General features: G+C 60.4%; 3 protein-coding genes and 1 long non-coding RNA gene across 6 annotated transcripts; 2 read left to right on the forward strand and 2 right to left on the reverse strand.

Annotated features, from left to right (window-relative positions):
* Nucleotides 1-415: 415 nt before the first annotated feature.
* Nucleotides 416-4,763, reverse strand: LOC147578742 (uncharacterized). Its single transcript, XR_015255633.1, has 3 exons — nt 3,275-4,763; nt 1,698-2,310; nt 416-634 (listed from the first exon to the last, which is right to left on the reverse strand). It is a non-coding gene; the product is annotated as an uncharacterized LOC147578742 (long non-coding RNA).
* On the forward strand, nt 2,994-6,194 carry ALPI (alkaline phosphatase, intestinal). Its single transcript, XM_086719935.1, has 11 exons — nt 2,994-3,218; nt 3,301-3,417; nt 3,532-3,647; nt 3,843-4,017; nt 4,096-4,268; nt 4,539-4,673; nt 4,780-4,852; nt 4,979-5,113; nt 5,205-5,396; nt 5,618-5,737; nt 5,838-6,194. The coding sequence occupies exons 1-11, from the start codon at nt 3,149-3,151 to the stop codon at nt 6,134-6,136; spliced, it is 1,605 nt and encodes a 534-aa protein (XP_086576061.1). The 5' UTR covers nt 2,994-3,148; the 3' UTR covers nt 6,137-6,194.
* A 9,943-nt stretch (nt 6,195-16,137) lies between these two features.
* Nucleotides 16,138-25,214, reverse strand: ECEL1 (endothelin converting enzyme like 1). Of its 3 annotated transcripts, none has more exons than XM_086719937.1 (18): nt 24,817-25,214; nt 22,719-23,610; nt 22,047-22,115; nt 21,817-21,927; nt 21,605-21,697; nt 21,291-21,415; nt 20,406-20,628; nt 19,853-19,951; nt 19,560-19,634; nt 19,253-19,356; nt 18,890-18,948; nt 18,763-18,814; nt 18,123-18,190; nt 17,816-17,940; nt 17,459-17,524; nt 16,992-17,087; nt 16,696-16,772; nt 16,138-16,565 (listed from the first exon to the last, which is right to left on the reverse strand). In XM_086719937.1, the coding sequence occupies exons 2-18, from the start codon at nt 23,508-23,510 to the stop codon at nt 16,466-16,468; spliced, it is 2,334 nt and encodes a 777-aa protein (XP_086576063.1). In that variant the 5' UTR covers nt 23,511-23,610; nt 24,817-25,214; the 3' UTR covers nt 16,138-16,465. The 3 variants fall into 3 exon arrangements, with proteins under 3 accessions (XP_086576063.1, XP_086576064.1, XP_086576062.1); XM_086719938.1 differs by lacking the exon at nt 24,817-25,214 and adding an exon at nt 24,582-24,737 and having other exon boundaries at nt 16,992-17,107; XM_086719936.1 differs by lacking the exon at nt 24,817-25,214 and adding an exon at nt 24,582-24,734.
* LOC147578743 (uncharacterized) lies at nt 24,093-27,030 on the forward strand. Its single transcript, XM_086715229.1, has 5 exons — nt 24,093-24,207; nt 24,322-24,908; nt 25,709-26,415; nt 26,508-26,617; nt 26,873-27,030. The coding sequence occupies exons 1-3, from the start codon at nt 24,093-24,095 to the stop codon at nt 25,898-25,900; spliced, it is 894 nt and encodes a 297-aa protein (XP_086571355.1). The 3' UTR covers nt 25,901-26,415; nt 26,508-26,617; nt 26,873-27,030.
* Nucleotides 27,031-27,584: the final 554 nt, after the last annotated feature.

A 27,584-nucleotide genomic window follows, 5' to 3' on the forward strand; every position in this document is an offset into this window, starting at 1 on the left:
AGAAAGAAAGAAACAAGCTGATCACAAATGAGGATTACCTAATGTCATCCTAGGAAGGGCTTATGGTCACGGTCCTGGGGATTTATTACAGAGAAATGAAAACGTATGTTCCCCCAAAACCTGAATGAATATTCATAGCAGCTTTACGTATAATAGCTCAAACTGGAGTCAGCCCAGATGTCTGTCCTTAGATGTTCACACATCTAAACACTGTGGTCAACCCATCCTACAGAATACACTCAGTGACACAAAGGAGTCAACTATTGATATGCTTCGATGAGTTTCTAGGGAACTGTCCTGAGGGGGGTGGGGGGAAGCCAACCCCAAAAGACTATCTGATTCCATTTATGTAACTTATTTTGTCACGGAACCTGGTCTGGATCACCTGGCGGAAGAACCAAACAGCACCCGGAGATCTTGGAAGGCAGGAGGTTTATTTCACACCAGCGGGCTCAGAGGAGATCACTCTCCAGAGGTCTGAGTCCTGAGCGTAAGCATGGGGGACAATTTAGAGTCTGTTATTTCTGCATCCAGCATTAGTAGTAATTTGGCAGGAAGAAGAACCAGGAAGGGGAGTCTTCGGGCAGGGACAGAAATTCCCCTGTCAGTCCTGTCGGCCGTCTTAGATTCTTCCCTAACAATTTGAGATGACAAAATTTTAGAAACGCAGGAGAGGGGTTAGGGACTGAGCAGGGGTGTGGGAGGGAGGTAAGGTGGTTATAAAGGGATCTGTTCCAATCTCCAGGGTTGGAGCTGTTCGGTATCTTAACTGTAGTGGTGTTTACATGAACCCACGCATGGGACAAGATGGTATGGAACCTACATGCCCACACGAAGGAGTTCATGCAAAACAGGGGAACTCCGAATAGATATCTGAGAATCTGTGACTTTGTGCCACCTGGGGGAAATTGGGCGGCATCCAAGGATTCTCTGTATTATTTCTTACAACTGCAGGCGAATCTACAGTTATGTCAAAAATTCCAATTGATAACGGGGATGGGGAATTCACTGGAAGACTAATCTTGGAATAATAAACCTTTCACCTACAGCCTGGTAAAAAGAACCAATTAATTAATTAAGGACCTGCCCAGGGGTTAGTCTCCCCTGACCTTTAGCCAAGAATTTCCCTAGCACAGCAAGATGATGCAGGGGACAGAGGAGCTACGGGGACACTTCAGAGGCCAGGAAGGATGCCTCCCAAGGCGCTAGCTCTCCTCAGATGTAGAGGACAGCCAGGTCAGTGTGGAGGCGGCCCCAGGAAAGCTCTGCTTGAGAGGTGGGGGCTGGGCAGGGAGATGCTGGCGGCCAGGATCTTGGCCAGATGCTTGGTCCCTGGTTTTGGGGACCAACCACGTGGCTCAGGTGGTGAGGAGGCCAGAGCGCAAAACGGAGCTACCGTGGTCCACTGGGGTGGGCAGAGTTGGGAGGAAGGTTTTTCTTCTTCGAAAAAAAAAAAAATGTTTAAGGTTTATTTTTAAGAGAGAGAGAGAGAGCTCACACAAGCAAGGGAGGGGCAGAGAGAAAGGGGGACAGAGGATCCAAAGCGGGCTCTGAGCGGACAGCGTCGAGCCAGATGCGGGGCTCAAACTCAACGATCGTGACCTGAGCCGAAGTCTGTCCTGCTCAACTGACTGAGCCACCCAGGTGCCCCCCAATTTTTTTTTAATGGTGGGGGAAAAGCACAGCACAAAATTTACCATCGTAACCACTTGTAAGTGCCTGGCTCAGTAGAGTGAATGCGGGCTGTGGCTGTCGGACAGCAGCTCTCCGGGAGGTTTCCATCTTCAAAACTGAAACTCTGTTCCCACTAAACACCTCCTCCCCCGGCCTCCTCCTCCTGGGCCCTGGCAACCAGTTCTATGCATTTGACCACTTGAGATGCCTCGTCTAAGTAGAATCACACAGCGTTTGCCCTTCAGTGACTGGCCTATTTCACTTAGCATCATACCCTGAGGGCTCATCCATGTTGCAGCGTGTGACAGGATTCCCTTCCTTTTTAAGGCTGAATAATATCCCCTTACGTGGACGGACAACGTCTTGTTTATACGTTCATCTCATGATAGACACTTGAATTGCTTCCACCTTTTTGCTACTGTGAACAAGGCAGCTATGAACATGGGGGTGCAAATCTCTCTTCCAGACCTTGCTTTCAAATCTTTTGGATGTACACCCAGACGTGCGGTCGCTGTATTGTAGGAATGCTTTTGAACCGGTCTGGTCACGGAAACCTCTTTGTTCCTTATCAGATGCCATACCTGTGGGTATTCGTGGCCCATGGAGAGAAGAAACTCACCCCTGGGTCCTCTCTGCCTGTCCAAGGGAGCAGAGGTCAGCCTCACGTACACTGGGTCCCCACCCCTGCCTGCCCCACACACATGCACGCACACGCGAGAGCCCCACAAGGCTGGCCCGTAATTGGACACAGAAATGAGGTTCCACTCTGTCACCACTAGCCCCACCCTTTTCCACAGCACAAGGGACTCTGGGTCCAGTCTCCTGGGCACCCTCTGAGCCCAGCACCCTCCCCACCTGCCCACACCAGTCCTGGTCAGAAGCCAGGCCACCCCCGCGTGCCTCCTTTCCCATGTCTTGAGGCCTCACAGCCTCAGGAGGCCAAACCCAGGCCCCTGGCCCAGGCTGTGTGCCTCACACCCCACCTCCCTTAGCACCCAGAACCGAGCCTGTCCAAAGCTGGCTCTCAGAAAACACTGAACAAGTGAGGTGAACGAAGGAGCAACAGTGCTCCCACAAGTCTGTATGAGCCAAGGGTCGGGAGTGGCCCCTGTCGGGGTGCCTTTCACCCAAAGGAGATGTGCCCCCTCAACCCTACCCACCCTAGGGAGACTGCTGGGACCATCCCGTGCTGGACAGACCTGCCTTTTCCAGGACCCCGGCCTTGAGGCTTGCCAGCCACGCCCTGCCACTTGCCTTCTACCAGCGTGACTTAAAGTCACAGGGCGGGGGCGGGGTCAGCGTGGCCACCTGGGACAATGGGAGGGACATGGAGCCTTTTACAACCAGGAACAAAGTTCTCCCCTGACTTAAGCCCGGGCGGCTTGTACTGCGGCTGGTACCCACGTTCCGGCTCCCCCAGGGTCCCAGCCTCCCCGGAGTCCTGGCCTTGCAGCCCTCCCACCATCCCACAGGCATGCAGGGAGCCTGGGTGCTGCTTCTGCTGCTGGGCCTGAGGCCACAGCTGTCCCTTGGCACCATCCCAGGTAATGAGGCACCTCCCGGCTGCCCCCCATGTATAGGACACTCCCCCAAGACTGACCTGGCTTCCACTCTCCCCTTGGCCAGTTGAGGAGGAGGACCCAGCCTTCTGGAACCGCCAGGCAGCCCAAGCCCTGGATGCCGCTAAGAAGCTGAAGCCCATCCAGACGGCTGCTAAGAACCTCATTCTCTTCTTGGGGGACGGTGAGTGTTGAGGCCTGTCCACCCCCTGTGGCTCCCACAACCCTCGTCCCCAAGGCTGCCAGTGGACACAGACCAGCCCTGGGGACTCGGGCCTGACAAGGTGTGCTCCTTCAGGGATGGGGGTGCCCACGGTGACAGCCACTCGGATCCTAAAGGGGCAAATTAATAACAAACTGGGACCCGAGACGCCCCTGGCCATGGACCACTTTCCATATGTGGCTCTGTCCAAGGTAAGGGCTGGGTGGCCTCGGGGTGCTCCCCACCAGAAGGGGGCGGGTGCCCAGGAGTGCGACAGGAGGGAAGGCCCAGGAGGCTTGGGGCCGGAGTTCGGGGACCAGGGTGGTGAGGGTGGGCCCCTGGGCTTGGGTCAGGATCTCGGGTATCTGATGGAGCCAGAGGGGAGCTGAGGGTGTCTCTGTCCCCAGACATACAACGTGGACAGACAGGTGCCAGATAGCGCAGGCACAGCCACAGCCTACCTGTGCGGGGTCAAGGCCAACTACCAGACCATTGGACTGAGTGCAGCTGCCCGCTTTGACCGGTGCAACACAACACAGGGCAACGAGGTCATCTCCGTGATGTACCGGGCCAAGAAAGCAGGTGGGCTTGGGGCCGGCTTAGCGGGCAGGGGCAGGATCAGAGACCTCGGGGGCTCACCCTGAGCTCGGCCACCCTCAGGGAAGTCCGTGGGGGTGGTGACCACCACAAGAGTGCAGCACGCCTCGCCAGCCGGCACCTACGCGCACGTGGTCAACCGCAACTGGTACTCAGACGCGGACATGCCCGCCAAGGCCCGGAAGGAGGGGTGCCAGGACATCGCCCAGCAGCTCATCTCCAACGTGGACATTGATGTGAGCCGCAAAGGGCAAGCAGGGGGACGGGGGGGGGGGGGGGGGGGGGCGCGGCGTGTCTCCACCGGCCACAGTCCCAGGCAACTGAGGACCTCAGCTCTGGGGCCTGGCAGGGTCTCCCGGAGCTTGGGGTGGGGCCCGAGGTGGCGGAGGAGGGACCACCGGGGACAGGCCACACCCACAGACCTGAAAGGGGAGCGTGGGGCTCTCTGAGGAGGGAGCAGGGGCCAGCCGGGCCCCACGCCCACCTGCCTAATCCTTTGGCTACAGGTGATCCTGGGCGGAGGCCGAAAGTACATGTTTCCCAAGGGGACCCCAGACCCTGAGTATCCGAGTGACGCCACACAGAACGGAATCAGGTTGGATGGGCGCAACCTCGTGCAGGAGTGGCAGACCAGGCACCAGGTGATGGGGGCCCAGAGGTGCACGGGGCACGAGAGGGACACGGATCCGAGGGCTATGGACTGAGGCCTGGCTCTGCACCCTCCCCGCCTCCCCCCCCCCCCCCCAGGGTGCCCGGTACGTGTGGAACCGCCAGGCGCTCCTTCAGGCTTCCCAGGACCCCTCCGTAACACACCTCATGGGTAATGACCCCAGCCACCCCCACGTTCCCGCCCTGGCCTCCCGTGTACTCAGAGGGCCAAGCGTGCGCCCAGATGTTCACACCCACTCCCCGGCCTACCCGTCACCACCGGCCCCCTTCCCCACAGGCCTCTTTGAGCCAGGAGACACGAAATACGAGGTCCACCGAAACCACACCCGGGACCCATCCCTGATGGAGATGACGGAGGCGGCCCTGCACCTGCTGAGGAGGAACCCCCGGGGCTTCTACCTGTTTGTGGAGGGTGCGTGGCAGGCAGCCCCTTGCGGAGCACGGAAGTGGGAATGGCCAGGGCGTGCCGGGCATCGTCCACCTTCCACGCGCCCTGCCCGCAGGAGGCCGCATCGACCACGGTCATCACGACGGCAGGGCTTATCTGGCACTGACGGAGGCCGTCATGTTCGATTCTGCCATCGACAAGGCCAGCCAGCTCACGAGCGAGAAGGATACTCTGACCCTTGTCACCGCTGACCACTCCCACGTCTTCTCTTTTGGTGGCTACACGCTTCGAGGCAGCTCCATTTTCGGTAGGCCCAGGAGGGTGGCAGGGTTTCCTCAGTTATGTGGCAGAAATTGCTCCGACTCTCCCTTTCCTCATCTGTCAAACGGGGCAACGATAGCAACCGCCTTGTAGGGTTCTTGTGAGGATGAAGCCGGCGAGGCCCAAAGTGCCTAGGTTTGCTAGGTGTAGCCCGCGGAGGCCCCCTGGCTGCGGTCAGGGCGATCACCGGGTCCCTCCTCCCTGCAGGCCTAGCCCCCAGCAAAGCCCATGACAACAAGACCTACACCTCCATCCTGTACGGCAACGGGCCCGGCGGCTTCGCGCTCAAGGACGGCCCCCGGCCCAACGTCAGCGACAGCCAGAGCGGTGAGTGCAGCGGCGGGCGGTCTGGGGGGAACTCGAGGGAGGGAGCCGCCGGCCGCCCGGCGGGCCCTGACCCGCCCCCCCCCCCCCGCCCTCCGCCCAGGGGACCCCTCGTACCAGCAGCAGGCCGCGGTGCCCCTGCAGTCCGAGACCCACGGCGGCGAGGACGTGGCGGTGTTCGCGCGCGGTCCGCAGGCGCACCTGGTGCACGGCGTGCAGGAGCAGAGCTTCGTGGCGCACGTCATGGCCTTCGCCGCCTGCCTGGAGCCCTACACCGACTGCGGCCTGCCGCCCTCTGCCGGCCCCAACGACGCCGCGCCCCCGGGCCCGGCCGCCGGCCCGCCGTCGCTGCCCCTGCTGGCCGGGGCTCTGTTGCTGCTGCTGGCGGGCGCCGCGCCCTGACCGTGACCCGCCCCACCCGCCCCCGGGCGCCGCCGCACCCCGCTCCGGGCCCCCGGCCCCAGGCCCCGGCCCCCCCCCCGGAGCCCCCGCCGCGGGCCCCTCCCCCCAGACCTTCGCCTGCCGGCAATAAACTCCTCTCGGCCCCGGGGCGCCTCGATGGGGCGCCCCGAAGCCCGGAGTCGCGGCCTTCCTGGGCACCCACGGTGCCCCTGGGCTGTTCGCAACTCCGCCTCGACCTCCACGTCAGGGTAAGGACGGGGCTCTGAAGGCCAGGTGCCGCCCGACAGATAGCCCTGCGTGACACCCCCCTCCCCCACCCTGCGGGCCACAACTTTGCCCAGACCCCTCGCCACAGCCACGCCTGCTTCTTCACTTCGGTCTTCACAGCACCAAGGATTCAGGCACGTCGGGGCTCCCGGAAAAGGGTGGTTTCCTGTCACCCCGCACCTGGGCCTGCAGGCACCTTGCTGGCTGAGGAGGCTGCTGGGGCCAGGACGCGGTACAGTCCTCCAGGGGCACCTCCTAGGGAGCCCAGCGGTCCTACTACACAGAGAGGAGATGGTGACACAGAATTGAGAGACTTGTCCCAAGTCACTTAGGTACTGATGTTCACCCCCTGAGTGACCATCCCAGACTGGGAGACCCAAGGATCGGTTGAGGCAGGTGGCCCCAGAGCAACCCTTGCCCCCTCCAGGAGGCCATCTGGGTGATGGGCCTAGATCTGTGAAGAGATGAGATCCCATTCCCCGCCCCCCCCCCCGGGGGCCTCTAGTCTACTGACAGAGACAAAGCAATAATCAAATAAACCGTTATAATACAGTATAATGCCGATAGTGATGTGTTCTAGAGAGAAAAATCATTAGTATGTCTGTGAGTGAGGGGACGTGGTGGATAATCCAGATCAGTAGGTCAGGGAGGGGCTGGCTGCCTGAGGAGCAGACAGTGGAGCCAAGACAAGGAAGTGAAGGCTTGAGCAATGCAGAAGGAACAGCCGTGCAAGGGCCCTGAGGCAGCAATCAGCAAGTGCTATTCCAGCACTAGCTGGACCAGAGTTGGGGTGAGTGGGGTAGGGGGCAAAACCTGAGGGATAAGAGATGGGAGCAGGTGGGTGGGGAGTTTGAACTTTATCCAAGGTGTGGTATGTAAATTGGAAGGCTTTTAGCAGGGGCATAATGTGGCCTGACTCTTGGAAAATAACACTCTGATTATTTCAGGGATAAGAATCTTATTTGGGGCGCCTGGGTGGCTCAGTCAGTTGAACGTTTGACTCTTGATTTCGGCTCAGGTCATGATCTTGCGGTTCATGAGTTCGAGGCCCCCATCAGGCTCTGTGCTGACAGTGCAGAGCCTGCTGGGGATTCTCTCTTCCTTTCTCTCTGCCCTTCCCTTGCTTGTGTACACATGTGCACTCTCTTGCTCGCTCGCTCTCTAAAAAATAAATAAACATGAAAAAAACTTAATTGAAGAGTAACTGACATACAAAATTGTATTCATTTCAGGTATACAACGCAGTGATCAGATATAGATGTACAATAAGAAATGGTCACCACAGTAAGTCTAGCTACCGTCTGTCATCACACTGAATTGTTATAATTCTTATTTACTAAAATCTTGATCTCACACTGTAAAACATCAATTTGAAGGCATGGCCCTCAGGGCAGTTTATTTCAATTTTGGATTTTAGAGGCTGTCACAAAAATATGGGAGCTGAATGGGAAAAGGGCATCATTAGCTAGGCTCCCTAAACCATCATATTCATGGTTTTTTATTTTTTTTAATCTTTATTTGTTTTTGAGAGAGAGAGACAGAGCTCGAGCAGGGGAGGAACAGGGAGAGAGGGAGACACAGAATCCGAAACAGGCTCCAGGCTCCGAGCCGTCAGCACAGAGCCCGACGCGGGGCTCGAACCCACGAACCGCGAGATCATGACCTGAGCCGATGTCGGACGCTCGACCGACTGAGCCACCCAGGCGCCCCAATCATGTTCATCTTTAAACTCCATCCACCAATTGGGCAAAGACTTAATAAAAATCCAGCTGCTCTATTTCTGTTTTCCCTGTTATCAATTAGTTGGTTTTACAAGCCAATGGAGAGGTGCTGCGTCTTTATACTTCATAAATGGGTTCCAAACCCAAGGAAACTCTACATTTTAAAACTCTGCAGGTTTAGAGGCACCTGGCTGGCTCGGTCAGTAGAACGTGTGACTCTTGATTTCAGGGTCAAGAGTTCAAACCCCACGTTAGGGGTAGAGTTTACTTAAAAAAATAAATAAGATTAAAAAATTTAAAACTCTACGGGTTTAAAAAACAGGTTATTCTGGATTGAGTGGTAATTGTTGCACCATTTTGGGTATTCTAGAAACCACTGAATCATACACTTGAAAAGAATGAATTTTACGGTGGGTAAATTACATTTAAATTTTTTAAAAACAGCTTCCAAGTTCTTTTTTTTTTTTTTTAATGTGTAGGTTTTGTGGGTCAAACACATTGTTAGCCACAAAATCACGTGTCCATGGAAACATTTTCAAACATTTGTTTTAACGTCTTTCCCTGGAAGATGTTCACCAGGGAAGGTGAATCTGTTTTTTCAATAATTTACTGGGTGCCTAAAACTGATAGCTCTGGTCTCCTCAAGAAATGTCAGCACCCCAGTCTTTAAGAAGGAGGGAAAGGTAGGAGGAAAGAGAGGGGTAATTCACAACAGCCCTTTCCCATTGTTTGCGTGGCCTGGAAACTTTCCTGGTCACACCTGATTTTATTACCAAGTATCATAAAGATTCTGCTTTACTAGAACAACCTTGGTTTTTGTTTAACTTTTTTTAAATATTTATTTATTTTTGAGAGAGAGAGAGAGAGAGACAGACAGACAGAGCATGAGTGAGGGAGGGGGATACAGAATCAGAAGCAGGCTCCGGGCTCTGAGCTGTCAGCACAGAGCCCGACGAGGGGCTCGAACCTATGGACCGTGAGATCATGACCTGAGCTGAAGTCAGAGGCTTAACTGACTGAGCCACCCAGGTGCCCCGAAAATCTTGATTTTTTTAAAGTTAACACCACGGAGGGCTCCTGTGCCCTTGGGCTTCTAGTTCTTTCCTGCAGTGGTTTGACAAGGTAGGCCAGTGAGTGTTGTAGGTACAGCTCCCTCTACACTTTTTCCTCATCCAGAATCCTTTAAAAAATTCCTTTCTCAGTAGCTGTTCCATCAGCGGGTGCCTGACAGTTTTCCCTGTGTGCAATTGTTCTTATGAAACAAGGCATTCATATATCTTCTCTACTCTGTCTTTCCTGACTCTCTCTCTCTCTCTCTCTCTCTCACACACACACACACACACAAAGTGGTTTGTGTATTTCATTATTGAAACAGAACCCAAGCAAATACCTTAAGCTGAGATGTGTAAAAAACCACACAGTAAACCTCCCACACTGGGTAATTTGCGCTAACACATCCTTCCAATCTGCGGTAGTGTTTTCTCCACATCTTCCGACAGTATTTGCTGACAAAGAAATGCCTTTCGGTTTGTCGACAGATCATTTTCTGTTCATTGTTTCTGCCATTTTTACTGCGGCAGAAAAAAAATAAGTGTTTGCCTGGTGGTAGGTGTTTTTTGTCTCATGCTATTATGCAAGAAACTTTAAAAGAGCTTTCCAAATATTTATCATTGCTTAGGGAAATATCAAAAAAGTACTGAGTTGAAAAGCACATAACTTTAAACGTCGCTGGGAAAAGCATTGCGGGGGTTTGTCTCCACGTTCTGAAAGCTTAGTTTTTAGATACCTTGCTTGTCCATAAGGATTTCGTGCTCTATTGAGTCGTGTCTCAGGGCACCAGTCGCTTGGGGCAAAGCTTCACCAGTAACGACGGGGGCAGAGTTGTTTCAAACAGTTTGGTTTTGTTTAGTTTTTATATTTGGGGCTGATTTCCCATCAGGTGTGCACCGTGGGTGATGATGAGCACCTATCAGGAGAGAGGACGGTCGCGTCTGCGGTCCCTTACCTCGTGTGGATTATTGTTGTTACTGGCTGTGTCTTTACAGGGCTCTTTCGGAAGCTACTTGATTGTTGTGGGGGATTCGTTTGTTTAAAACTAGATCATATTATCCCTAAATCCACTTGGGCAGACACACTAAACTCTCACACATCACCATCCACTGGAAGTGAGCAAACGGGGAGAGGGTGTCCCTCACTGGGCACCCTCGTTCTCTTCCATGTCGGGGGTGGACGCCCCGCTGACGGGGGAAAGGTGCCAGCATGGAGCTGGATATTAAATGTGAACATCCGGACTCCCGTTTAGGGCGCCCCCTGCCCAGGGTCATGGCAAGTCCCCAAAGGAGATAAAGCATATTAGGGCCCAACATACCGTAGACACTCAGGAGGACTCAGTGCCCCTTTAACCTGATGCCCTGAGATCCAGATGGGGGGCCAGGCAGGCTGGGACCCCGGATAGGACTCAGGCTAAACAGCTCCCTTTGCCGTGGGTGTGTCAGCATTTCCGGGGCTCAGACAGGGTCTGGAGGGCACCACAGGTCCAGTCTCCTCTAGACCCAGGGCCCCCAGCTCATGGAGTCCCCTTGAGCCCCTGTCCCTGCACCTGGCCCAACCCGGCTCAGGGGGCTGATACGGGATGTGTCACGATGGGGAAAAACAGGCATGCTGTCTCTCGGGAGGCCTCAGACGGGATGCCAGATGCGCCCTCGTCCTGCCCTTGAGGCTGACATTACCATCTGATGCGGTTAGCCAGCCCCCACCGCCCCCCGTTCCAGAAGCAGGTCTCCCCACCTGGTCAGCATCTACATGACAGGCTGTTGCCCTGTGAGGCTGACACCCCCAATTCCTGCCTCCCGGCGGGGCCTCCAGGAAGCTGTGCAGGATTTTAAATTGCACCCTCTGATCTAAAGTGGCCCCAGGGCCTGCTTACTCCGGCTGAACAGAACTTCGGCATTTGTTACCAGCACACACGCCGGGCCAGAGCACTGACGACAGGCAGCCGAAGCTCCCCTTGGTGTAACCTTGTCGCTGGGGGAGCCCGGTCTGTGCCAACGTGCTGGGCACAGTGCCTAGGGACCAACTGTGTCTCCTCCGCTGCCCCTCCGAGAGGAGACGGCCGCCCTCCTCCCGGCTCCCAAAGGGTGAGGCCGCCCACCGTCCACCCTCCACCGGGAGGCATCCAGGCCCCCAGGCACCCTGACCTTGCCCTTTCTTCGCTCACCAGCGTTGCAAGTTCCGTCCGGCACGCCCCTCCCTCCCTGCCCTGGGCTCCTCGGGTGAGAGAGAAGTGGCCACGTTCAGACCTCCCCATGCAGATCCCCGTCAGCAGTCCCCGCGACGTTTTGGTCCCGCAGGAAGGTGGGAGGGATTTTTTTTGTTATTTATGCAAACTACAGACAAGGAGAGATGCGGCTTAACGGCACCATGTGACAGTGGCTCCGGGACTTGAGCTGCCTGCCGCCCAATGAATCAGCCTGAGCCACCGCCAGAGGCTCCCAGGCGGGCGGCCGCTGAGTCCGACCTGATGAGCTCATGCCGGGCTGCTCCAAGGGCCTGGGGCCTGGGGGGTGAGCCGTGTGCCCAGGCGGCCCTCTGGGCACCTCCAGCCCGGCGTGGGGTGACAGGGAGGGCAAGAGGGGAGCCCTGTGGCCGGAGCAGTCCCAGAACAGGGACCCTGCCAGGACACGGGGGGGGAGGGGGGGGGAGTCCAGTTCATTAGAAGGACTCTGCAGGAAAGGCCAGGCCAGTGCCCAGCTAGTTTTCCCCAAAGGGAAGGGGGCTTGGGATCTGGCGGTCCCCATCCCTGGCAGCTTTGCGGGCGACGCCAGTGACCGGGTGAAGGCTGCACAGGAGACGCTCTGCTCAGATCCGGACAGACTTGGCTCAGTGATGTGCCGTCCAAATTCGGGTCGTCCAGGCTCGCGCAGAAACTGCAGGATGGAGGCGGGGGTAGGGCAGTGGGACTGGTGCGCCCTGCCCTCCCCCCACCACCCCGTCCTGCTGCTGGGTGGCCGGAGGGGACAGTCACAGGGCTACAGACTGTGCTGGGCCTCTAGGCCAGCCTGGAGCCAGCAGAGGGAAGGGGAAAATGCTCTTTTTAATCAATCAAGAGGAAGTAGGTTTCTCAGGTCACTTGGAGGGAGGGCGGAGACATCCAGAAGGGGAGAAAGGAGAGGAGGCACAGAGAGGGCCCTTCTGCCCCCCCTCCCAAACCTTCAGTAAAGTCTGTGACTCTACCCAGTTTCATGTGGGAGGTCCCTGGGGAAGGAAGGGATAGGGGGCAGCCCGGCATAGGGGGGCGTCGGGGTGGGAAAGGAGGCATGAGGAGAGGCCTAATCCCCCTGAGAACATACCCCCAGAGCTATTTGCATATGGAAGACCCTGGGCTTTCCAAACATTTTTGGCATAGGAGCTCAAGCCATTTAAAAATATTGCATCTAGGGGCGTCGGGGTGGCTCAGTCGGTTAAGTGTCCGACTCTCGGTGTCGGCTCAGGACACGGTCTGGCAGTTTGTGGGATCAAGCCCCACGTCGGGCTGTGCGCTGGCAGCGTGGGGCCTGTTTGGGATTCTCTGTCTCTTTCTCTCTCTGCTCCTCCCCCACTCGTGCTCTCTCTCTCACGGTCTCTCTCTCATGCTCTCTCTCTCTCTCTCATGGTCTCTCGCTCTCTTTCTCATGGTCTCTCTCTCTCTCAAAAGAAACAAACATTTACAAATAAATAAAAAAATATCACATCTAGGGTACTTCACAAGCGGGGGCCCCAGGGCCCCCAGAGCACCGGGCATCTGGAGTCGGCACAGAAGCAGCCACAGGAATGGCAGAAACTTGAATCTGGTCCCACTGAGCTGTTTAGAAAGGCCCGGGGCTTATGGCTGGTCAGTGGCACCAGGCACCCTGTGCCCCCTCCTGGGTGCCACAGAAATCCCGGGGCTGCCGACCCCCCCGTTCTCTCTGAGACCCTAGGCAGGGAGGCTCGGGCACACCTCTCCAGCTGGCTCCCAGTCCTCCCCGGATCTGTACCGAGCTGGCACCCAGGGAGCCCCAGACGGAGGGTGCTCCTGGCATCCTTGACCTGAGGTCTCGGAGTCGGGCCGAGCCTGCTGGGGCAGCAGCCGTGCAGGCCTTGGTTTGGGGGGGAGGAGGGGCAGGGCGGCTCACATCAGTCCATCGCAGGCAGGCCGGCCCCTGGCACACACACCCTCCCGGGGCTGCCGGTGATGGCCCCGGGACCCAGAGAGGGTGAGTCACTTGCCAAGGTCACCCGGCAGTGACCCCTGGGCTCAAGGTCTCAATGCCACGGATGGCAGAACCAGAGCCGCACCAGGAACCACGAGGCGCTCTGCACGCGGGCGCGAGGTGGACGCCTGGGAGCTCTTTCCCTGCTATCAACTGCTTGGCTGAAGACTGCTTTCCGTCATCCCAGCGAGCAGTGCTCAGAGAACGCCCTCACCCCCCGGGGGACGGCTGGGGCCAGCCCTACCACAACCTGTCCCATGGCTGCCCAAGGGGCCTTCTCTGCAATCACGGCCTTCACTTAAGACGGGGAAACTGAGGCTGGGTGGGCAGCTGTGCTGACCTTGCCGGCCTCCTCAGTGGAGCCGCTGGCACAGGGGCCGGCAGACCACGATTGGCCAGCGTCTGCACCAAGTGTGTGGTTCCCTAACAGGACGCTCAGACAGCTGGCACCGAGTATAGGACGGACGCCCAGAGCTCAAGAGGACGCGGCGGCTGGGGCGCCTGGGTGGCGCAGTCGGTTAAGCGTCCGACTTCAGCCAGGTCACGATCTCGCGGTCCGTGAGTTCGAGCCTCGTGTCAGGCTCTGGGCTGATGGCTCAGAGCCTGGAGCCTGTTTCTGATTCTGTGTCTCCCTCTCTCTCTGCCCCTCCCCCGTTCATGCTGTCTCTCTGTCCCAAAAATAAATGTTGAAAAAAAAAAAAATTTAAAAAAAAAAAAAAGAGGACGCGGCAGTTGAGTGGCGCCCATCAGCTAACGTGTGCGGCGTGACCTTAGGCAGGGCCCGTGGCTCCCCTCGGTTTCCCTGTCCCTGTCACCCTGGCACCTCAGTGGGCTGCAGTGAGGATGCTCTTAGGGTGCGTCTGGAGAAGCAGTTTGGGAAGCAGCGGGTGACACACAGTGTCACGTTTGTGCCAGGCTGGGCCACACCGTGGCCCTGGGTTTCGTGGCTGTGTCTGGAGTTCATGGGCCCCGTCCAAGCACCAGGACTCTGTCCTTGGGGTGCCCGTGGCTCGAGCCCCCTCTGACCTGACGATCTCCCTCAGTTCTCCCTGAAGGGCTGTGAAGCCCCGAAGCCCCAGGTAGCAGCGACTTCTCCGCAGGTAGCCCAGCAAGGAGCTTCACAGCCTGGCGACCCACGGTCCCGCCCGCAGGGTAGGCGCGCCCTGGCTGGAATGCACACTGGGTTTGAGGCCCCCGGCCAGCAGCCAAGTCCCACAGGCTTCCCGCTGGACCAGCCTCCAGGCCAGGAAACTCGTCTTCCCCCGGGGGCCCACCATCCCCGCCCTGCCCCCTGCCCCCGCCACGCCCAAGTCCCTCTGGCTCCCTCAGCAGGGCACAGACAGAATGGGGAGGTCTCACCCCCTAGGCTCTGTCCACCCCAGACCTCCCCTGAGCTGCATGGGAGACAGGAAGGCTTGGTCTTGGGTGGAGGTGGGGAACTAAAGAGCCACCGGGGCACAGGGGGCAAAAGCGCTGGGCCTGGGGACTCCGATTTCAGCCAGGATCCCAGGTCAGATGGATGGGCTGGTCACGGGGTGTGGAGGGTCCCAGACCCCAGGCCCCACCCAAGTGGGTGGCAAGGAGAGAACTGGCTGGCTGTGCCAGCCACCAGAGGCACATTGCAGCGTGCCAGCTGCTGAGGGATATGGTATACACATGCCCAGCCCAGGGGGCGAGGGGCTTGGAGGGGATTTGGAGGTAGGTCCATAATCACGGCTCCTCTACCCGACCCCTACTCCCTGCACACCCCACCTCCACCTTCGAAGGGTGCTCTGCCCTGCTCATCTCCTGAAGAGTCCCTGCCCCTTGGGGGAACTTGGCTCTTCCTATGGGGTCCTTCTAAGTTCCTGCCACTTCTCCTCAGAGCCCTCCCCAGGGCCACACAACGCCCACCCTTCTACTCTGCCTCCGTCAGCTGTGGCACGTGCGTTTTCTGTCTCTCATTCCCCAAGGGTGGTGTGCCCGAGGCTCAGATAACAGGAACTTTTTAAATGTCACTCAAGGCTGAGATGGGGATGGCTGTTCTCTGAGCATGACAGGAGCTGGGCTGGCAAGAGATTCTCCACTGCGGTGGGAGATGGGGATAGGCCACGCCGGGCACAGCCAGGGAGGGGCGCCCCCTCTAGGCTGTCCCAAAGTGAGAGAAACAGACAGAGGAGGAAAGGCAGGAGGCCCACGGTCCCCCACTCACTGCAGACACCTGGATCCCCCAGTGGGGCTGCCCCATGTGACATTCTCCCCGCACCCCACCATCCTGTGCGTGATGGGGCAGCCCTCCCTCCGCCCCCTCCCACCATGGGCGGGGCCTAGAGCCTCACGGCCATGTCGCAGGCCAGCCCCTGACAGCTCTTCTCTTTCTCTCATCCCTGGAGCGTCCACTCCAGACCGGAGAGCACGACTCAGTGTTGTACAGAGTGGCCCCGACCTCCATGTAAGCGTGTCTCATAGCTCCCCTCTCTTGGACACACTGAGCCCAAGGCCTGGCCTGTGATATCTACACTTTGAGGGGAAGTGAGTCCCAGTGTCATGCTGGAGCACAGACCAGCGGGCTTGGTGTTCTGGCCCCCACGAGCCTGGTCTGGAGCTGGACAGGAGCCTAGGCGGGACTCTGGGGGAGGGAGGAGCAGGTGGTTGGTGGGAAAGACAGAAGAGCCAGGGAGGGGGGATAGGAAGGGACGAGAAGTTCTTCTCTAGAGTCCCCGCGGTGCTGAGGGCCTGAGCTTCCCCACAAAGGGACCCCTTCAGCCCAACCTGCTCCGGAGGCCCCTGAAGAAACCAAGACAACGGTACAGCAGTTTATTGACCAGACTTAGCAGCAAGAACAGATTGAAGGTGGGGCCTGTACAATCCACCCTGGCCAGGGGGTCTGGCTCCTTAGAGCCAAGACTGGGGACCCCAGCATCTCACCCCCACGGCCTCCTGGAGCCCAGCCCCATCCCTGCTCCGGGCCCCTCCGGAAGTGAGGGATAGCAAGAAGGCCAGGTCCTGGAGGCCTTAAGGTGGGTGGCACCCAGAGCAGACCAGTGCCGGGTCCATGCCTGCCCCGGCAGCTGGCAGGGAGGCAATTCGTGCAGGGCGGGTGGCGAGGGCGTGAGGGCCGATGGCCAGGCTCACCACACAGAGCACTTGTGGGCAGGGTTCATGGGTGAGTCCTTGGGGCAATGGAAGGCCCGGCCAAACTCCTCGAACTGGGACACGCTGCCCAGCACCCTGGGGCAGGCAGGAGGAGAGACCCAGCAGGTGTGGGTTCCAACGGCCACTACCCCCCAGCTGCCCCTCCCCATCCCCACCTGCTCCCACCCCAGACACAAGGGGATGAGGCCCAGGCAGGCAGGCCCACCTGTAGTGCTCAGGTGCGTGCTTGTCGGTCAGCACCTGCAGGTAGATGGACTGTGACCGCCGCTTGATGCACCAGTTCTGGGCCCCATGGCGGGGAGGGGAGGGGAAGAGAGGGGAAATTGAAGCCAAGGAGTCCATTGAGCAAGCCTGGCAAACCTCCCCCCCCCCAGCACACTAGGCCTTGAGCCCTCCTCAGAACCCATGGGACCATTGCCTCTGAGGGTGGCTGATGAGAGGCAGGCCGAGAGCTATGTCCCCACCCCTGCCCACCCCCCACCTGGCCCCCACCTGGCCCACCTGGGCAAAGGCAATGAAGAAGAGCTGGTTGTGCGTGTACTTGAGCCGGTGCAGCGGGTGCTCCGGGCCGTGCTCCCGCACCCACTTCTGATAGGCCTGGGGGTGACAGTGTGGAGCTGCGGTGCCCCCAGTGCGGTGACCTGACTCACCCTCCACCCAGTCAGCCCCTCACCGGCCCCTGTTCTGCACACCACCCGCCATGCCGAGCCCCAGGCTCCCTGCCTTCCGCCTTTCCTGAGCTGTGCTCCCTCCTGGGAAGGCTAACCCCAGGCAGTCCTCCTTGCTCTCCCCAAAGCAGCCTGGGAGTCCCTCCTTTTCCAGGGGACCCTGTGCCAGTCACAGGCCCCGCTCCCCCAGGCCAAAGCGCCATGTGATGGGGAGGCTGGGGTGCCACGTCCCTCGTGGAGTCCTCATCAGCCCCCATCCTTCCCCCCACAGGAACGAAGGGCCAGGCGGGGGCAGCTCACATAATAGGCCAGCTTGAGGCCGCCCATGTCCGCGATGTTCTCACCAAGTGTGTGCTTCCCATTCACCTGCCGAGAAGGGAAGGGGCCGGGGTCTGTCTGCCACCCACTGGCCTTCCTCAGGCCTTGCCACCCTGGGCCCCCGCCCACACTCCCCTTCCCTTTCCCAGAGGATTTAGATGCGGCCCCGACCCCTTCGTGCCCCATATGAGTCTGCGTGAACTCCTCCACGCACCCACGTGAGTGCGCATGCACACCCTGGGCATGTGAGCTGGGCCCTGGGCACATGTGTGAACACGTGGGCACGCATGCTCCTCGTCCACGCCCAGCCGGGCCTGAGGGGCAGCAAGGGCATCTTACGCGCTGGTTGTAGACGGTGAAGTTGTCATACAGGTGCACGATGCACTCCGCCTTGCGCAAGAAGCGGCTGTAGGAGGCCTCCGTCCACCAGTGCAGCAGGTTGCCTGAGCGATCATACTGGCCCCCTGTGGGCAGCAGGCAGAGTGGTGGAGACGGACTCTCATGCCCGAAGCCCCCTCTCCCACCCACCCACCGGCCAATGGGGACAGAGGGGCTGTGGGGTCTCAATCCACCCAGCATCGCCTTGCCCCCCGCTGTCTGCCTTTCCCTTCCCCCGACACCCCCTCTGGCCACCCTCGGGCCTCACCCCAGTCGTCATAGCCGTGGGTCAGCTCATGTCCAATGATGGTGCCGATGCCCCCGTAGTTCAAAGACCTGGGCCCACGGCAGCAGCGTCAGGCCCCAGCCTCACCCGCCCTCCGAGAGCTCCACGCTGCTGCCTGGGCCCTGGAAGGCCCCGGTCAAGCCAGAGGTGGCCTAGGGAGGCCACAGTGGTGTCCCCACGGTCTTGGGGCACTCGTGCCTTAGAGTCCTCATACAACATGTAAAAGGTGCCAACGATACCTTTGCAGCTGCTCTGTAGGAAATAACCTCTAACAGAGCTGGGACAGGGGAAGAGACCAGGTTGGAGGAAGACATGAGGGAAACTGAGGCACCCCACCTTGGATTTGGCCTGTTTCCTCATCACTAAGCCACTTTTGAAACCCCTAAAGCAGCCTCAAACCAGGTAAGGGGGAACTCAGGACATTTAAAAGAAAGAAAGAAAGAAAAAAAACCTACACATTTTTCTAAATAACCAAGGATGAGGTAAGACTATGGGGACCCAGGATCTGCCACTGTCATGACCCCTGGGCCCAGCCCGGATCGGGACAGTCCCGGCAGCTTTCATGCACCCAGCAGACAGGGCTGCAGAGCTGGCTCTGGCTCATGCTTGGTTGGGTACTCACTGTGGAAAGTCAGGGTCATAGAGCGTGGGCTGCAGAATACCTGCCGGGAACACTACAGAGAGGGCGTAGTCAGCAGGAGACTGGCCCCGCCTCCAGGCCCCGCCCCTCGCGGGGCACGCCCCCTTACCCATCTGGTTCTTGTTGGGTAGATAGTAGGCATTGAGGGCCTGTGGTGGGAGCAGCCACCTGTGGAGGGAGGTGGGGGTCAGCTAGGGAGACCCACGCTCCCCCCCCACCTCCCAGCCCCCTCCTCCTTAAAAGCTACCCTAGTGACCCAGCCTGTGGCCACGCCCCGCGCCTCCTCCAGGCTGAGCCTCCACCCTCACGGCCCCCACCACCACCCGCCCGGGCCCCATGACCTCTGCACCAGCATGATTTTGAGGCGGTTTGCCCCCCCCACCCCCACCCACCCGCTCCCAGCCTCCTGGCCTTGGCTAACCCCATGGAACCTCCCTCCCTGACTCCCCCCAGCTCTGGGCCAGGCACCCACGTGGATTTGTCCACCTCCTGCCGGATCTTCTTGACTGAGAGCTGGATGCTGAAGCGGATGCTGTTCAAGATGTTCTTGAAGTAGGTCTTCTCGTGGACCTCAAACTGCACAGGGGATGGGCAGCGCTCAGTGGCAGGCGACGGGCATGGCCAGACCAGCGCTGGGCGGGCCCCACGTCCCCCCAGGGGCCATCAGCCGAGGGTCATGGTTCCTTCTCTTCGGTCGTGGCGGGCCTCCCTGGGGGTCTTGGCCACAGGCCGGGAGAAGCCCAGCTGGCTAGGCAGGGTGGGGCCAGAGGCAGACCCACCTCGTACTCCTTGTCCACAGCCTCGGGTTTGAGCAGGAAGTCGGGGTAGCCTACCATCACCATCATGTACTGGAGCTGCGGGCGAGAGGGCAGCCAGGGCCTCGGGAGACAGCCCCCCACCCCCCAAGGGAGAGGCTGTAGTCTAGAGGCAGGGCTCAAGGACAGGCGAGACCAGACCAGTGATGCCAGCTCCACAAGGGGCATCTCTGCCTCTTGTCTCACTCCAGCCTGGCATGCAGTAGGCACTCTATAAGTGTTCGTGGAATCTACAGATGGGAAAGGGTCCACTTCACCTTGGCCCGAGCAGCTGCCTTGGTCTCAGCATCCATCCAGTCCAACTCCTCCAGGCGCCGGCCCAAGATGTACTTGATGTCTTCCACAAGCTGCTGCACCTATAGGGCCAGGGGTCAGGGATCAAGGGTCAACCCAGGAGGCCTTAACTCTGGGCCCCCAACACCTGGCACGAGGGATACCACTGATTCAGTACCACTTCCCAGGCCTAAGGCTTGGTCCTGAGCGCCAAGCGGGACCTTGGAGGTGGGGATCCAGGCCTGGCCCCCCTTACAAAAAGCTCACAGTCTGGAAGCACAAACTGCCCCAGCAACAGTCTACCGAGCATGGCAGAGAAAGGGGGGCAGGAGCCTGAGGGGCCAGCCCTCCTGTGGCTGATAGATAAGGTAGGCTTCCTGGGGGAGGTGGCCTGGCGAGAAGTCTGGAGCTTCAGAGCGCCCCTATCTGCAAGGGAATATGTGGGCTCCCCATTCTCAGAGCAAGGCCATGGGAGGACTCTACGCCCTGCCCAGCACCTGCACCCACACCCAACCCCCAAGCCCAGGGCAGCCTGACCTTGGCCTTGCTGGCAGCTGAGAAGTGCTCATGTACAAAGAGAGCTCCAAGTGCCATGCCAAAGTGCCGGTTGGCCTGGCCCAGGCAGACACGGGCCAGCTCCTGTGGCTTGTCACTGCCCTCCATCTCCCGTGCCAGCTCGTGCAGCGCCTCTCGGAACGGTGGTGACAGGTGCTCACTCAGGACCACCACTACGCGCCACACCAGGTAGTTGTGCAGGATCCTGAGGGCCAGGGGAAACGGCTGGGTGTCCACACAGGCTCATACGCAAGGGCCACCCAAGGGCTCCGTGCCACGTCACTCCAGATCCCTCGGCCTGGGGCTACACCTGGCACCCGCACAGAAGCGGGGGTCACTCCAGATCCATGGAGCCGGAACCTGGAGTGGCCTGAGCCCCAGTCAGGGAAAAGGGCCCACACGAAGCAGGACACATCTCTGGCCCCTGAGATGAGTGCCTGATGCCGACCTGCTATGCAGTAGGAGGGTGGGCACTCGGGGTGACTGTCTGCCTCAGGACTGGCCTTGGGGGGCCTCTGGGCAGAGACCAGGGAGGCGCTCCCCAAGGTGGCCCTGGGGCAGCAGAACTGCACCCACACCTTCCCTTTCTGGAGTCTGGACTCAGTCGGCCTCACTCTCCCCAGATGAGGAAACCGCAGCTCAGGGAGCTCACAAGCCCTGCCCAGGGTCCCAGAGAGAAGGTGGGAGAGCCACCTCTGCACCTAGGGATCTGGACTCCTATTCCAGTGCTCTTCACATGCCTCCCCAGTGTGGCTACCGGACGGAGGTGAAATGGGAATTCAAACCTTACCAAGCAGACACATCTGGGGTGCGGGTGAGGGATGTGGAGGGGCAGGTGCGGGGGGGGGGGGTGATCAGCAGCTGTACCTGCGGGGTGTGGAGCGGATGAGCTGGGACACCTGCTGCATGTAGTCTGTGGCCAACAGCACCACCTCCTCATCCTCCGAGAAGTCCTCCTGGAAGATCTGGTCCAGCAGCCACTTCCACTGCAGCTGTGGGGCCGAGGGTGGGGGACAGTAGGGCTGGGTGTTGCAGGGAGCACAGAGGACGGGGAGGGAGTCCGGGAGACGCACGGGAGGACACAGGAATCCATGGCCGTGGAAGGCCTCGCCCCACCCTGGGGAACAACGGCCCTGGAGTCCCAGCATCAATGCCTCCGCCCCACGGCGGGCCGCACTCACGTGAGGGGTGATCTTCTGCAACTGCCCCAGCGTCACCTTGTTGTACATGGAGCTGACATCCCGCCGGAGGTCATCATACTCTGACACTGTGATCTGGAGGCGGAGATCAGAGTTGACAGGGCCCTGCGTAAGGGCGCTGTCCCCTCGGCCCATGGCAGTCCCCCCCCCCCACTCACGTGGGCCCATGGCAGCCCTCCCCCGCCCTCGCTCACGTTGGCCAGCCGCTGCTCCAGCTGCAGGATCTCCTGTGCCTTCTGCTCCACAGCATCGGCCCCCAGCAGGCTGAGCAGGCGCTCCATGAACACCCGGTATGCTGCCAGGATCTGCACCAAGATGGGACATTTTGCAGGGGGGAGGGGGAGGGGAGGGTCCGTGTCAGGCCCTAGTCCATCCCTCCTGGAGCCCCAGGCCTTCCCTGCAGTCCCACCCCATGCCCCCACACCTTCTCACTCTCCTCATCCTGAGCTAAGTACAGGGTCCTCTCCGGCAGAGTGAGCCCATCCTGGTCAATCTGGGGAGAGTGACGGGGTCAGAGGTCAGAGATCAACGGGCAACATGTCAGGTTCTTGCACACAGACTGAAGTTCCATCCAAATGCCCAGAGGACGTAGCAGACACCTACTGTCGCAAGCCCCAGGAGCAGCACAAAAGCACATTAGCCCTCCTTCCACCCAGAGAAGTTGGTGGAAACCTCCACCCCTAATCAGTCTCCCCTGGAGATTCGGGGAGCGGAGGAGGACCCAGTCCCCCCACCCTTCCTTCTGTAAGCCTTCAACCTTCCCCACCTGTACGGGGCACTCTCGGAGCCCACACCGAGAGCCGAGGCCCCTGGCATTCTGGCCCGCCCGATCCCACTGGCACACCCCTCCTTGCGTGCTCTCACAGCCTGCCACAGGACTGGGAAATTGCGGCTCCCGCGGCTCCGCTAAGCACGGCAATTACTCGAGGGAAATTACTTGCGCCCTCCTCCCGCGCTATGCGGGTGCGCGCTCCCCTCCCCTTGCCCTCCCTCCCTTTACGCATAGGTCGCCTTGCGCTGGGGGCGCTCGAGCGGGGCCGTGGCGCCCCCGGTCCCAGGCTGCTGCTGGGGTGACCGGGGAGGGGAACGCACTCACGCGGATGACGTAGCGCGAGGAATTCCTGTCGTCCAGGCTGACGGTGAGCGAGAAGAGCGCGGCGGCGCTGTACACGCCTTGGGCCTTGTACAGCAGCCGGTTGAGGTCCCAGAGCGCGGCGGCCCCCGGGCGCTCGGCAGCACCGCCCAGGTCCCAGCCCCCGCAGTCCTCGATGACTTCGAGCATGGGCCGTGGGCCGAGCCGCTCGATCTCACGCATGTCGAGGCACGAGCGGAAGAAGGCGCGCACCTTGCGCTGGGCCGCACCCCCCGGCCCACCCCCGGGCCGCGCCAGCAGGCGCCGCAGTCGCTCCTCGTTCTGCTCGCCGATGGCAGCGATGGTACCGTAGGTGAGCTTGTCGTCGGGGATGGCGTGGCGCCGCAGCCAGCCACCGCACGCGAAGGAGTAGAAATCCTGGCACGGGTCTATGCTGGCGTCCAGGTTGGCGGCCAGGAAGCGGGCGGCGCGCGCGAAGGCCTTGCGCTCCGGGCAGCCCTCGGAGCAGGCGCCGCCGCCGCCGCCCGCGGCGCCGGGACCCAGGTACTTGAGCGCCAGCATGGCGGCCAGGATGGCGCAGAGGCCGGCGGCGAACACCAGTCCCGACAGCAAGCACACCTCGCGCCGGTTCCAGCGCGGCAGCCCCGCCCGGCCCCCGGTGGCGCTGCGCCCCGCGCCCAGCGGGAAGCCGGGGGGCAGCGAGGCCCCGCGCGCTCCTCCCGTGCCGCACCGGCTCACGTATTTGACCTCCTGGAACTCGTCATAGTGAGCCGTCATCGAATATGGGGTCTCCATGGTGCCGCTGACCCCGCCACGCAGCCCTTGGCGATCTCAGCTACAGGATGCGCGGACCGTCGGCCTCCCGGCGAACCTCCGCATGGCTCACGGGCTGCAGCTGCGGGAAGGGTAGACGCAGGTTCAGAGAGGCACTGGGCCCCCGACGGGGCCCACAAGCACGACTGGAGGGGCGCAGGCCTAGGTCCAGAGGCTGGAGGCCACCCCGTGTCTCCAACCGCTAGCGGGTCTGGGGCCTGGCCTCCCCCGGCTACTCAAGAATGAGTCAGGGGAAGGCTCAGAGTGGCCACCACCTCCCACACGCACAGTGTCGTCCTTTTTTTTAACCTAACTCCTCTCCCACTGCAAACACATGCCTGCCGCATATTTGGGAGGTCCCTGATATACAGTAGGGGAGCAGCGTGCACGGGGGCCTCGCACACAGTAGGCCCTCAGTGAAGGACTGTTTCTCTTCCCTTTGCCTTTCTCGTCTGCGACCTGCTACAGCGAAGGCCGGGTGGGGGAGGGGGGAAACGGAGACTGGAGAAAGGAGGTGCGGTCAAGGGCGCGTCTACGCGGCCCCAGAAGCTGCACTGGAACTAGATGTTCAAGAAAGCGGCTAAAGAACCAAACTTTGTCCTCGCGGATGTCCGTAGGGCCGCCCCCAGCCCCGTCTTCTATTCGGTGGCCATAATGCCACCAGCCCCTTTCCCAAGCGGTGCGCTCCAACCGGCCCCGCGTCGGAGAGAAACCCCGACGGCCTTAAGAAACTGGAACCGGTTCCGTCCCCCGCCCCTCCGTCCCCGCCCTGGGCCACTCCTGGCTTCAACAGGTTTTCCTCAGAACCCAAACTTGAGTGAAGTTTCACCCCCGGCACGGAGCGAGCTGACCCCAAGCGCCCCATACTCTGGGCGCGGAGCCTCGCCGCGCAGTCCGCGGAGCCGGAGAGCCGAGCCCGGGAGTCGCAGCCGCAGCCGGAGCCGGAGCTGCGAGGACACAGACAAAGCCTGGAGGCTCGGCGCAGCGGCGGCGGCGGCGGCGGATGTGGCCGCGTTGCTGGCCGCGGCGGCAGCGGACTCGGATGCCACTTACCCGGCAGGTGCGCGCCCGGGCCAAGCTGGAACTGAGCGGGTCGAGCCCGGGCCGGAGCCGGAGCCGGAGCCGGAGCGGAGCCGGGCGGGCGGGAGCTCTCTCCGTGCGCCCGCCGCCTCCTCTGCCGGCGCGCCGCGCAGCCCGCCGGCCCCGAGGGAGGGGGCGCGCCGGCGGCTCCACCCTCCTCCGCCCGCCCCCCGCGCCCCCTCCTTCTTCCACCCTTCATCCCAGCTACCTGTCAGCTCGGTGGCAGCTCGGGGGCGGGGACGGCGGCTGCGGGACACGCTCCCGAAGGTCTTGCGCAGGCTCCGGGATCGGGGATTCCAGGTACAACTGTGTCCCGGGAACAGTGAGGGCGCCTGCTATTCCCAGGAAAGGGTTCCCCTTTGATCTGATGCCCCCACTCCCGCCGGCCCGAAAAGGGCTCAAGCTGGAGATCAGGAGGTCCGTGGATCGTCCCAGCCGAGCCCACAGGACTGGAGACCGCCGGGGGAGAACTCCCAGAAAGACTATGGGGTGTGCTGAAATAGCTCCTGCACGCTCCTGGCAAGGTGCCTGGCACTGAGCAGGCTTCAATACGTGGTCTTTCTGGTCTTCTCCCTTAGCCCTGACCTTACCCATGCCTCGCGGGAGGGCGTCTGGGGTTTTGGTTGGCCATGCAACCAGGAAGGGGGCCTCAGGGCTGAAACTGCACCCTTCCCCCAATCCTTGGCTGGCCTCTGCCCCCACTGCTCTGGAAGTCCCTGGCCAGGAAGAGAGAAAAGGACTGGAGAGTCTTGCGTGAGCCCCTCCCCTCTGAGAACAAGGAGGGAGGCTGCTCTGCCCAGCAGCCCTTGTCCTCAGATGTAGGCCTCAGGCCCCTGCTGTGCGGATTGGTGGAGGGAGGGGACTGGCTGGGGGGGGGGGGGGGGGAGGGGGGGTTACCCACCACCTTCTTCCCTTACAACTTGCTTTTTTAATGTGGGACCTCCCTCCCACGGCCCCCAGCCCCTGAAACAGGGTCCGCTTCTGCCTGGCTCACCACAGTACCCTCAGGCCCTGGCCATGTGAGGCACAGGGATCTCGGGGCTTCTTGGACCAATGCTACTGTCTCTCGAGTCTCTCTGCTTTCTCATTTCCTATCACAGGACCCTGCAAGGCACCAGTGCTCCCAGACCTGCCAGTTCCAGCCTGTAGGACTGGCCTCAACAGCGAGACAGTCCAAGACTGCCATGGAGCCCCAGCTGATAACACCGACAAGACAAGGGCTCAAAGGACCCATCACCTTGTCCCCTCCCTGGGGCTTTTCAGCAGCCTGGGTCCTGGGCCCCTGGCCCTGAGTGGCCTCCTCTGCCCCCATGCTGCCTCTCCTGTGTCTGTCCATCCATCCGTCTCTATACCACTGCTCTGGATACTCTCTGCCTCCACCTCCGGCCATCCCAGGGTCCTCCTCTGCCCCACGCATTCTTCTTGGGTCCAATTAATTCTACTGAGGAGAGGTGGAATTATGTAAAATGTGGTGATTCCGTAAGGGAGGAGGGGAGGGCAGGGCGGTGGCAAAGTGGTTCTTTGTGCTTTTAATCTGCATTTTTTCCCTCAACGTTCCGTCTCCAGGAGGATAATTTTCCAGCCTTTTCAGGCCCTGATTGGTATCATTTCTCCAGCAATGACAGCTTTTATTTTCCCTGAAATGAATGCCGTGAAATTTCCAAGAAATATAAAAATGGATATTGTCTCAGGGAGCCGACTCTCTTCCGACAGAAAGGCACAAAGCAAACAGGCTTCCCTGGGGACCCTGCTGTGCCAGCCACTAGGGGGTGGGGGACCTGAGCCCTCAGCCCCTCCTCCCTGCCAGGTCAGCTCTCTGTCGGACCCCCTCCTGGCCATCCCTCTCCCAGACTCCCAGCTGCCATTGATCTGTTCCTCTGCCTCCCCGCTCTCGGCCAGGCCACCCTACCTGCCTGCCTCACTCCATCTTGCCTGCTCTGTTCAGCACCGCACCCCCCACAGGACACCCAACCTCAGAGACTCCCAGGACAACCCAGCCCCTGAGCAAGGTAACCAGGACCCTCCAGAGTGGCCTGGGGATTGGGCCCGTGAGCGCTCAGTCCTAGACCCCCTATACAGCCCACCAGCAAAGAGCAACCAGGCCCTTTGCTTCTTTGCCCTTTGTCCCTTCTCAGAAAGAGAAGCTGAGTGCAAGTGGGGGAGGACACCAGGGGTCTAGCCTCCAGCTCCCGTGCACTCTCCTTGAGGCATCCAGTTCCAGCTCCCCTCCCCCCCACCTCCCCCCCCCCCACCCGATTGTCAAGGTGACCTCCTGACTGAGGAGCAAGAGAATGACAGGACACAGCAGCACCCAGCCAAGCCCGGAGCCAGGCAATGGACGCCCAGCTTGGGGGCTGGGGAGGCAGGAGCTGGGGAGCATCTGCCCCCAGAGCCGCCTTGGAGAGAGAAGGGCTGAGGGTGTGCAAGGAGCAGAGGGGAGGGGTGCGGGTCGGTCCTGAAACCCTCACTTCAGCCCCTTCCCTGACCGAAGACCAGATCCCAGCCCACTCCTCCTGGGTGGGCATCACCAGGTCTGGGTTCCGGGGAAGGGTTCGCAAAGACCGCCCACCTCCTGGGGACCACAGTGGTCCCACCAGTGACACATCTGTTGAGCCTTCACTAAGTGAGGGGCAAAATGCTCCACTCCAAGGGGGCTGCCAACCTGAAGCCAGGCCTGGGTCAGCCTGGAGCCCAGCCGTGATCAGAACCGTCGCGGCGCCCCTCTGGCCTGCATGTAAGTGGGGATAGACTGGGCCTGCCACTCCAGTACACAGGCCTAGGAGCCCCTACCCCTGCCTGTGCTCTGAGAGATGCCCCCCACCCCCCGCCTCCACCCTGCCCACCCAGCTCCCCCTCTCCACCACAGACAGCTCTGCAGTATCTTCTGTGTCCTGGAAAACGCCCCCCAGCCAGCTTCCTGTCCTCTGCCCAGCCTCCCAGTGCTCACCCCATCTATTATTCACAGCACAAAATGGA

Source organism: Puma concolor, chromosome C1 (assembly GCF_028749965.1).
Source record: "Puma concolor isolate L17-30 chromosome C1, mPumCon1.1.hap2, whole genome shotgun sequence".
NCBI lineage: Eukaryota > Metazoa > Chordata > Mammalia > Carnivora > Felidae > Puma > Puma concolor.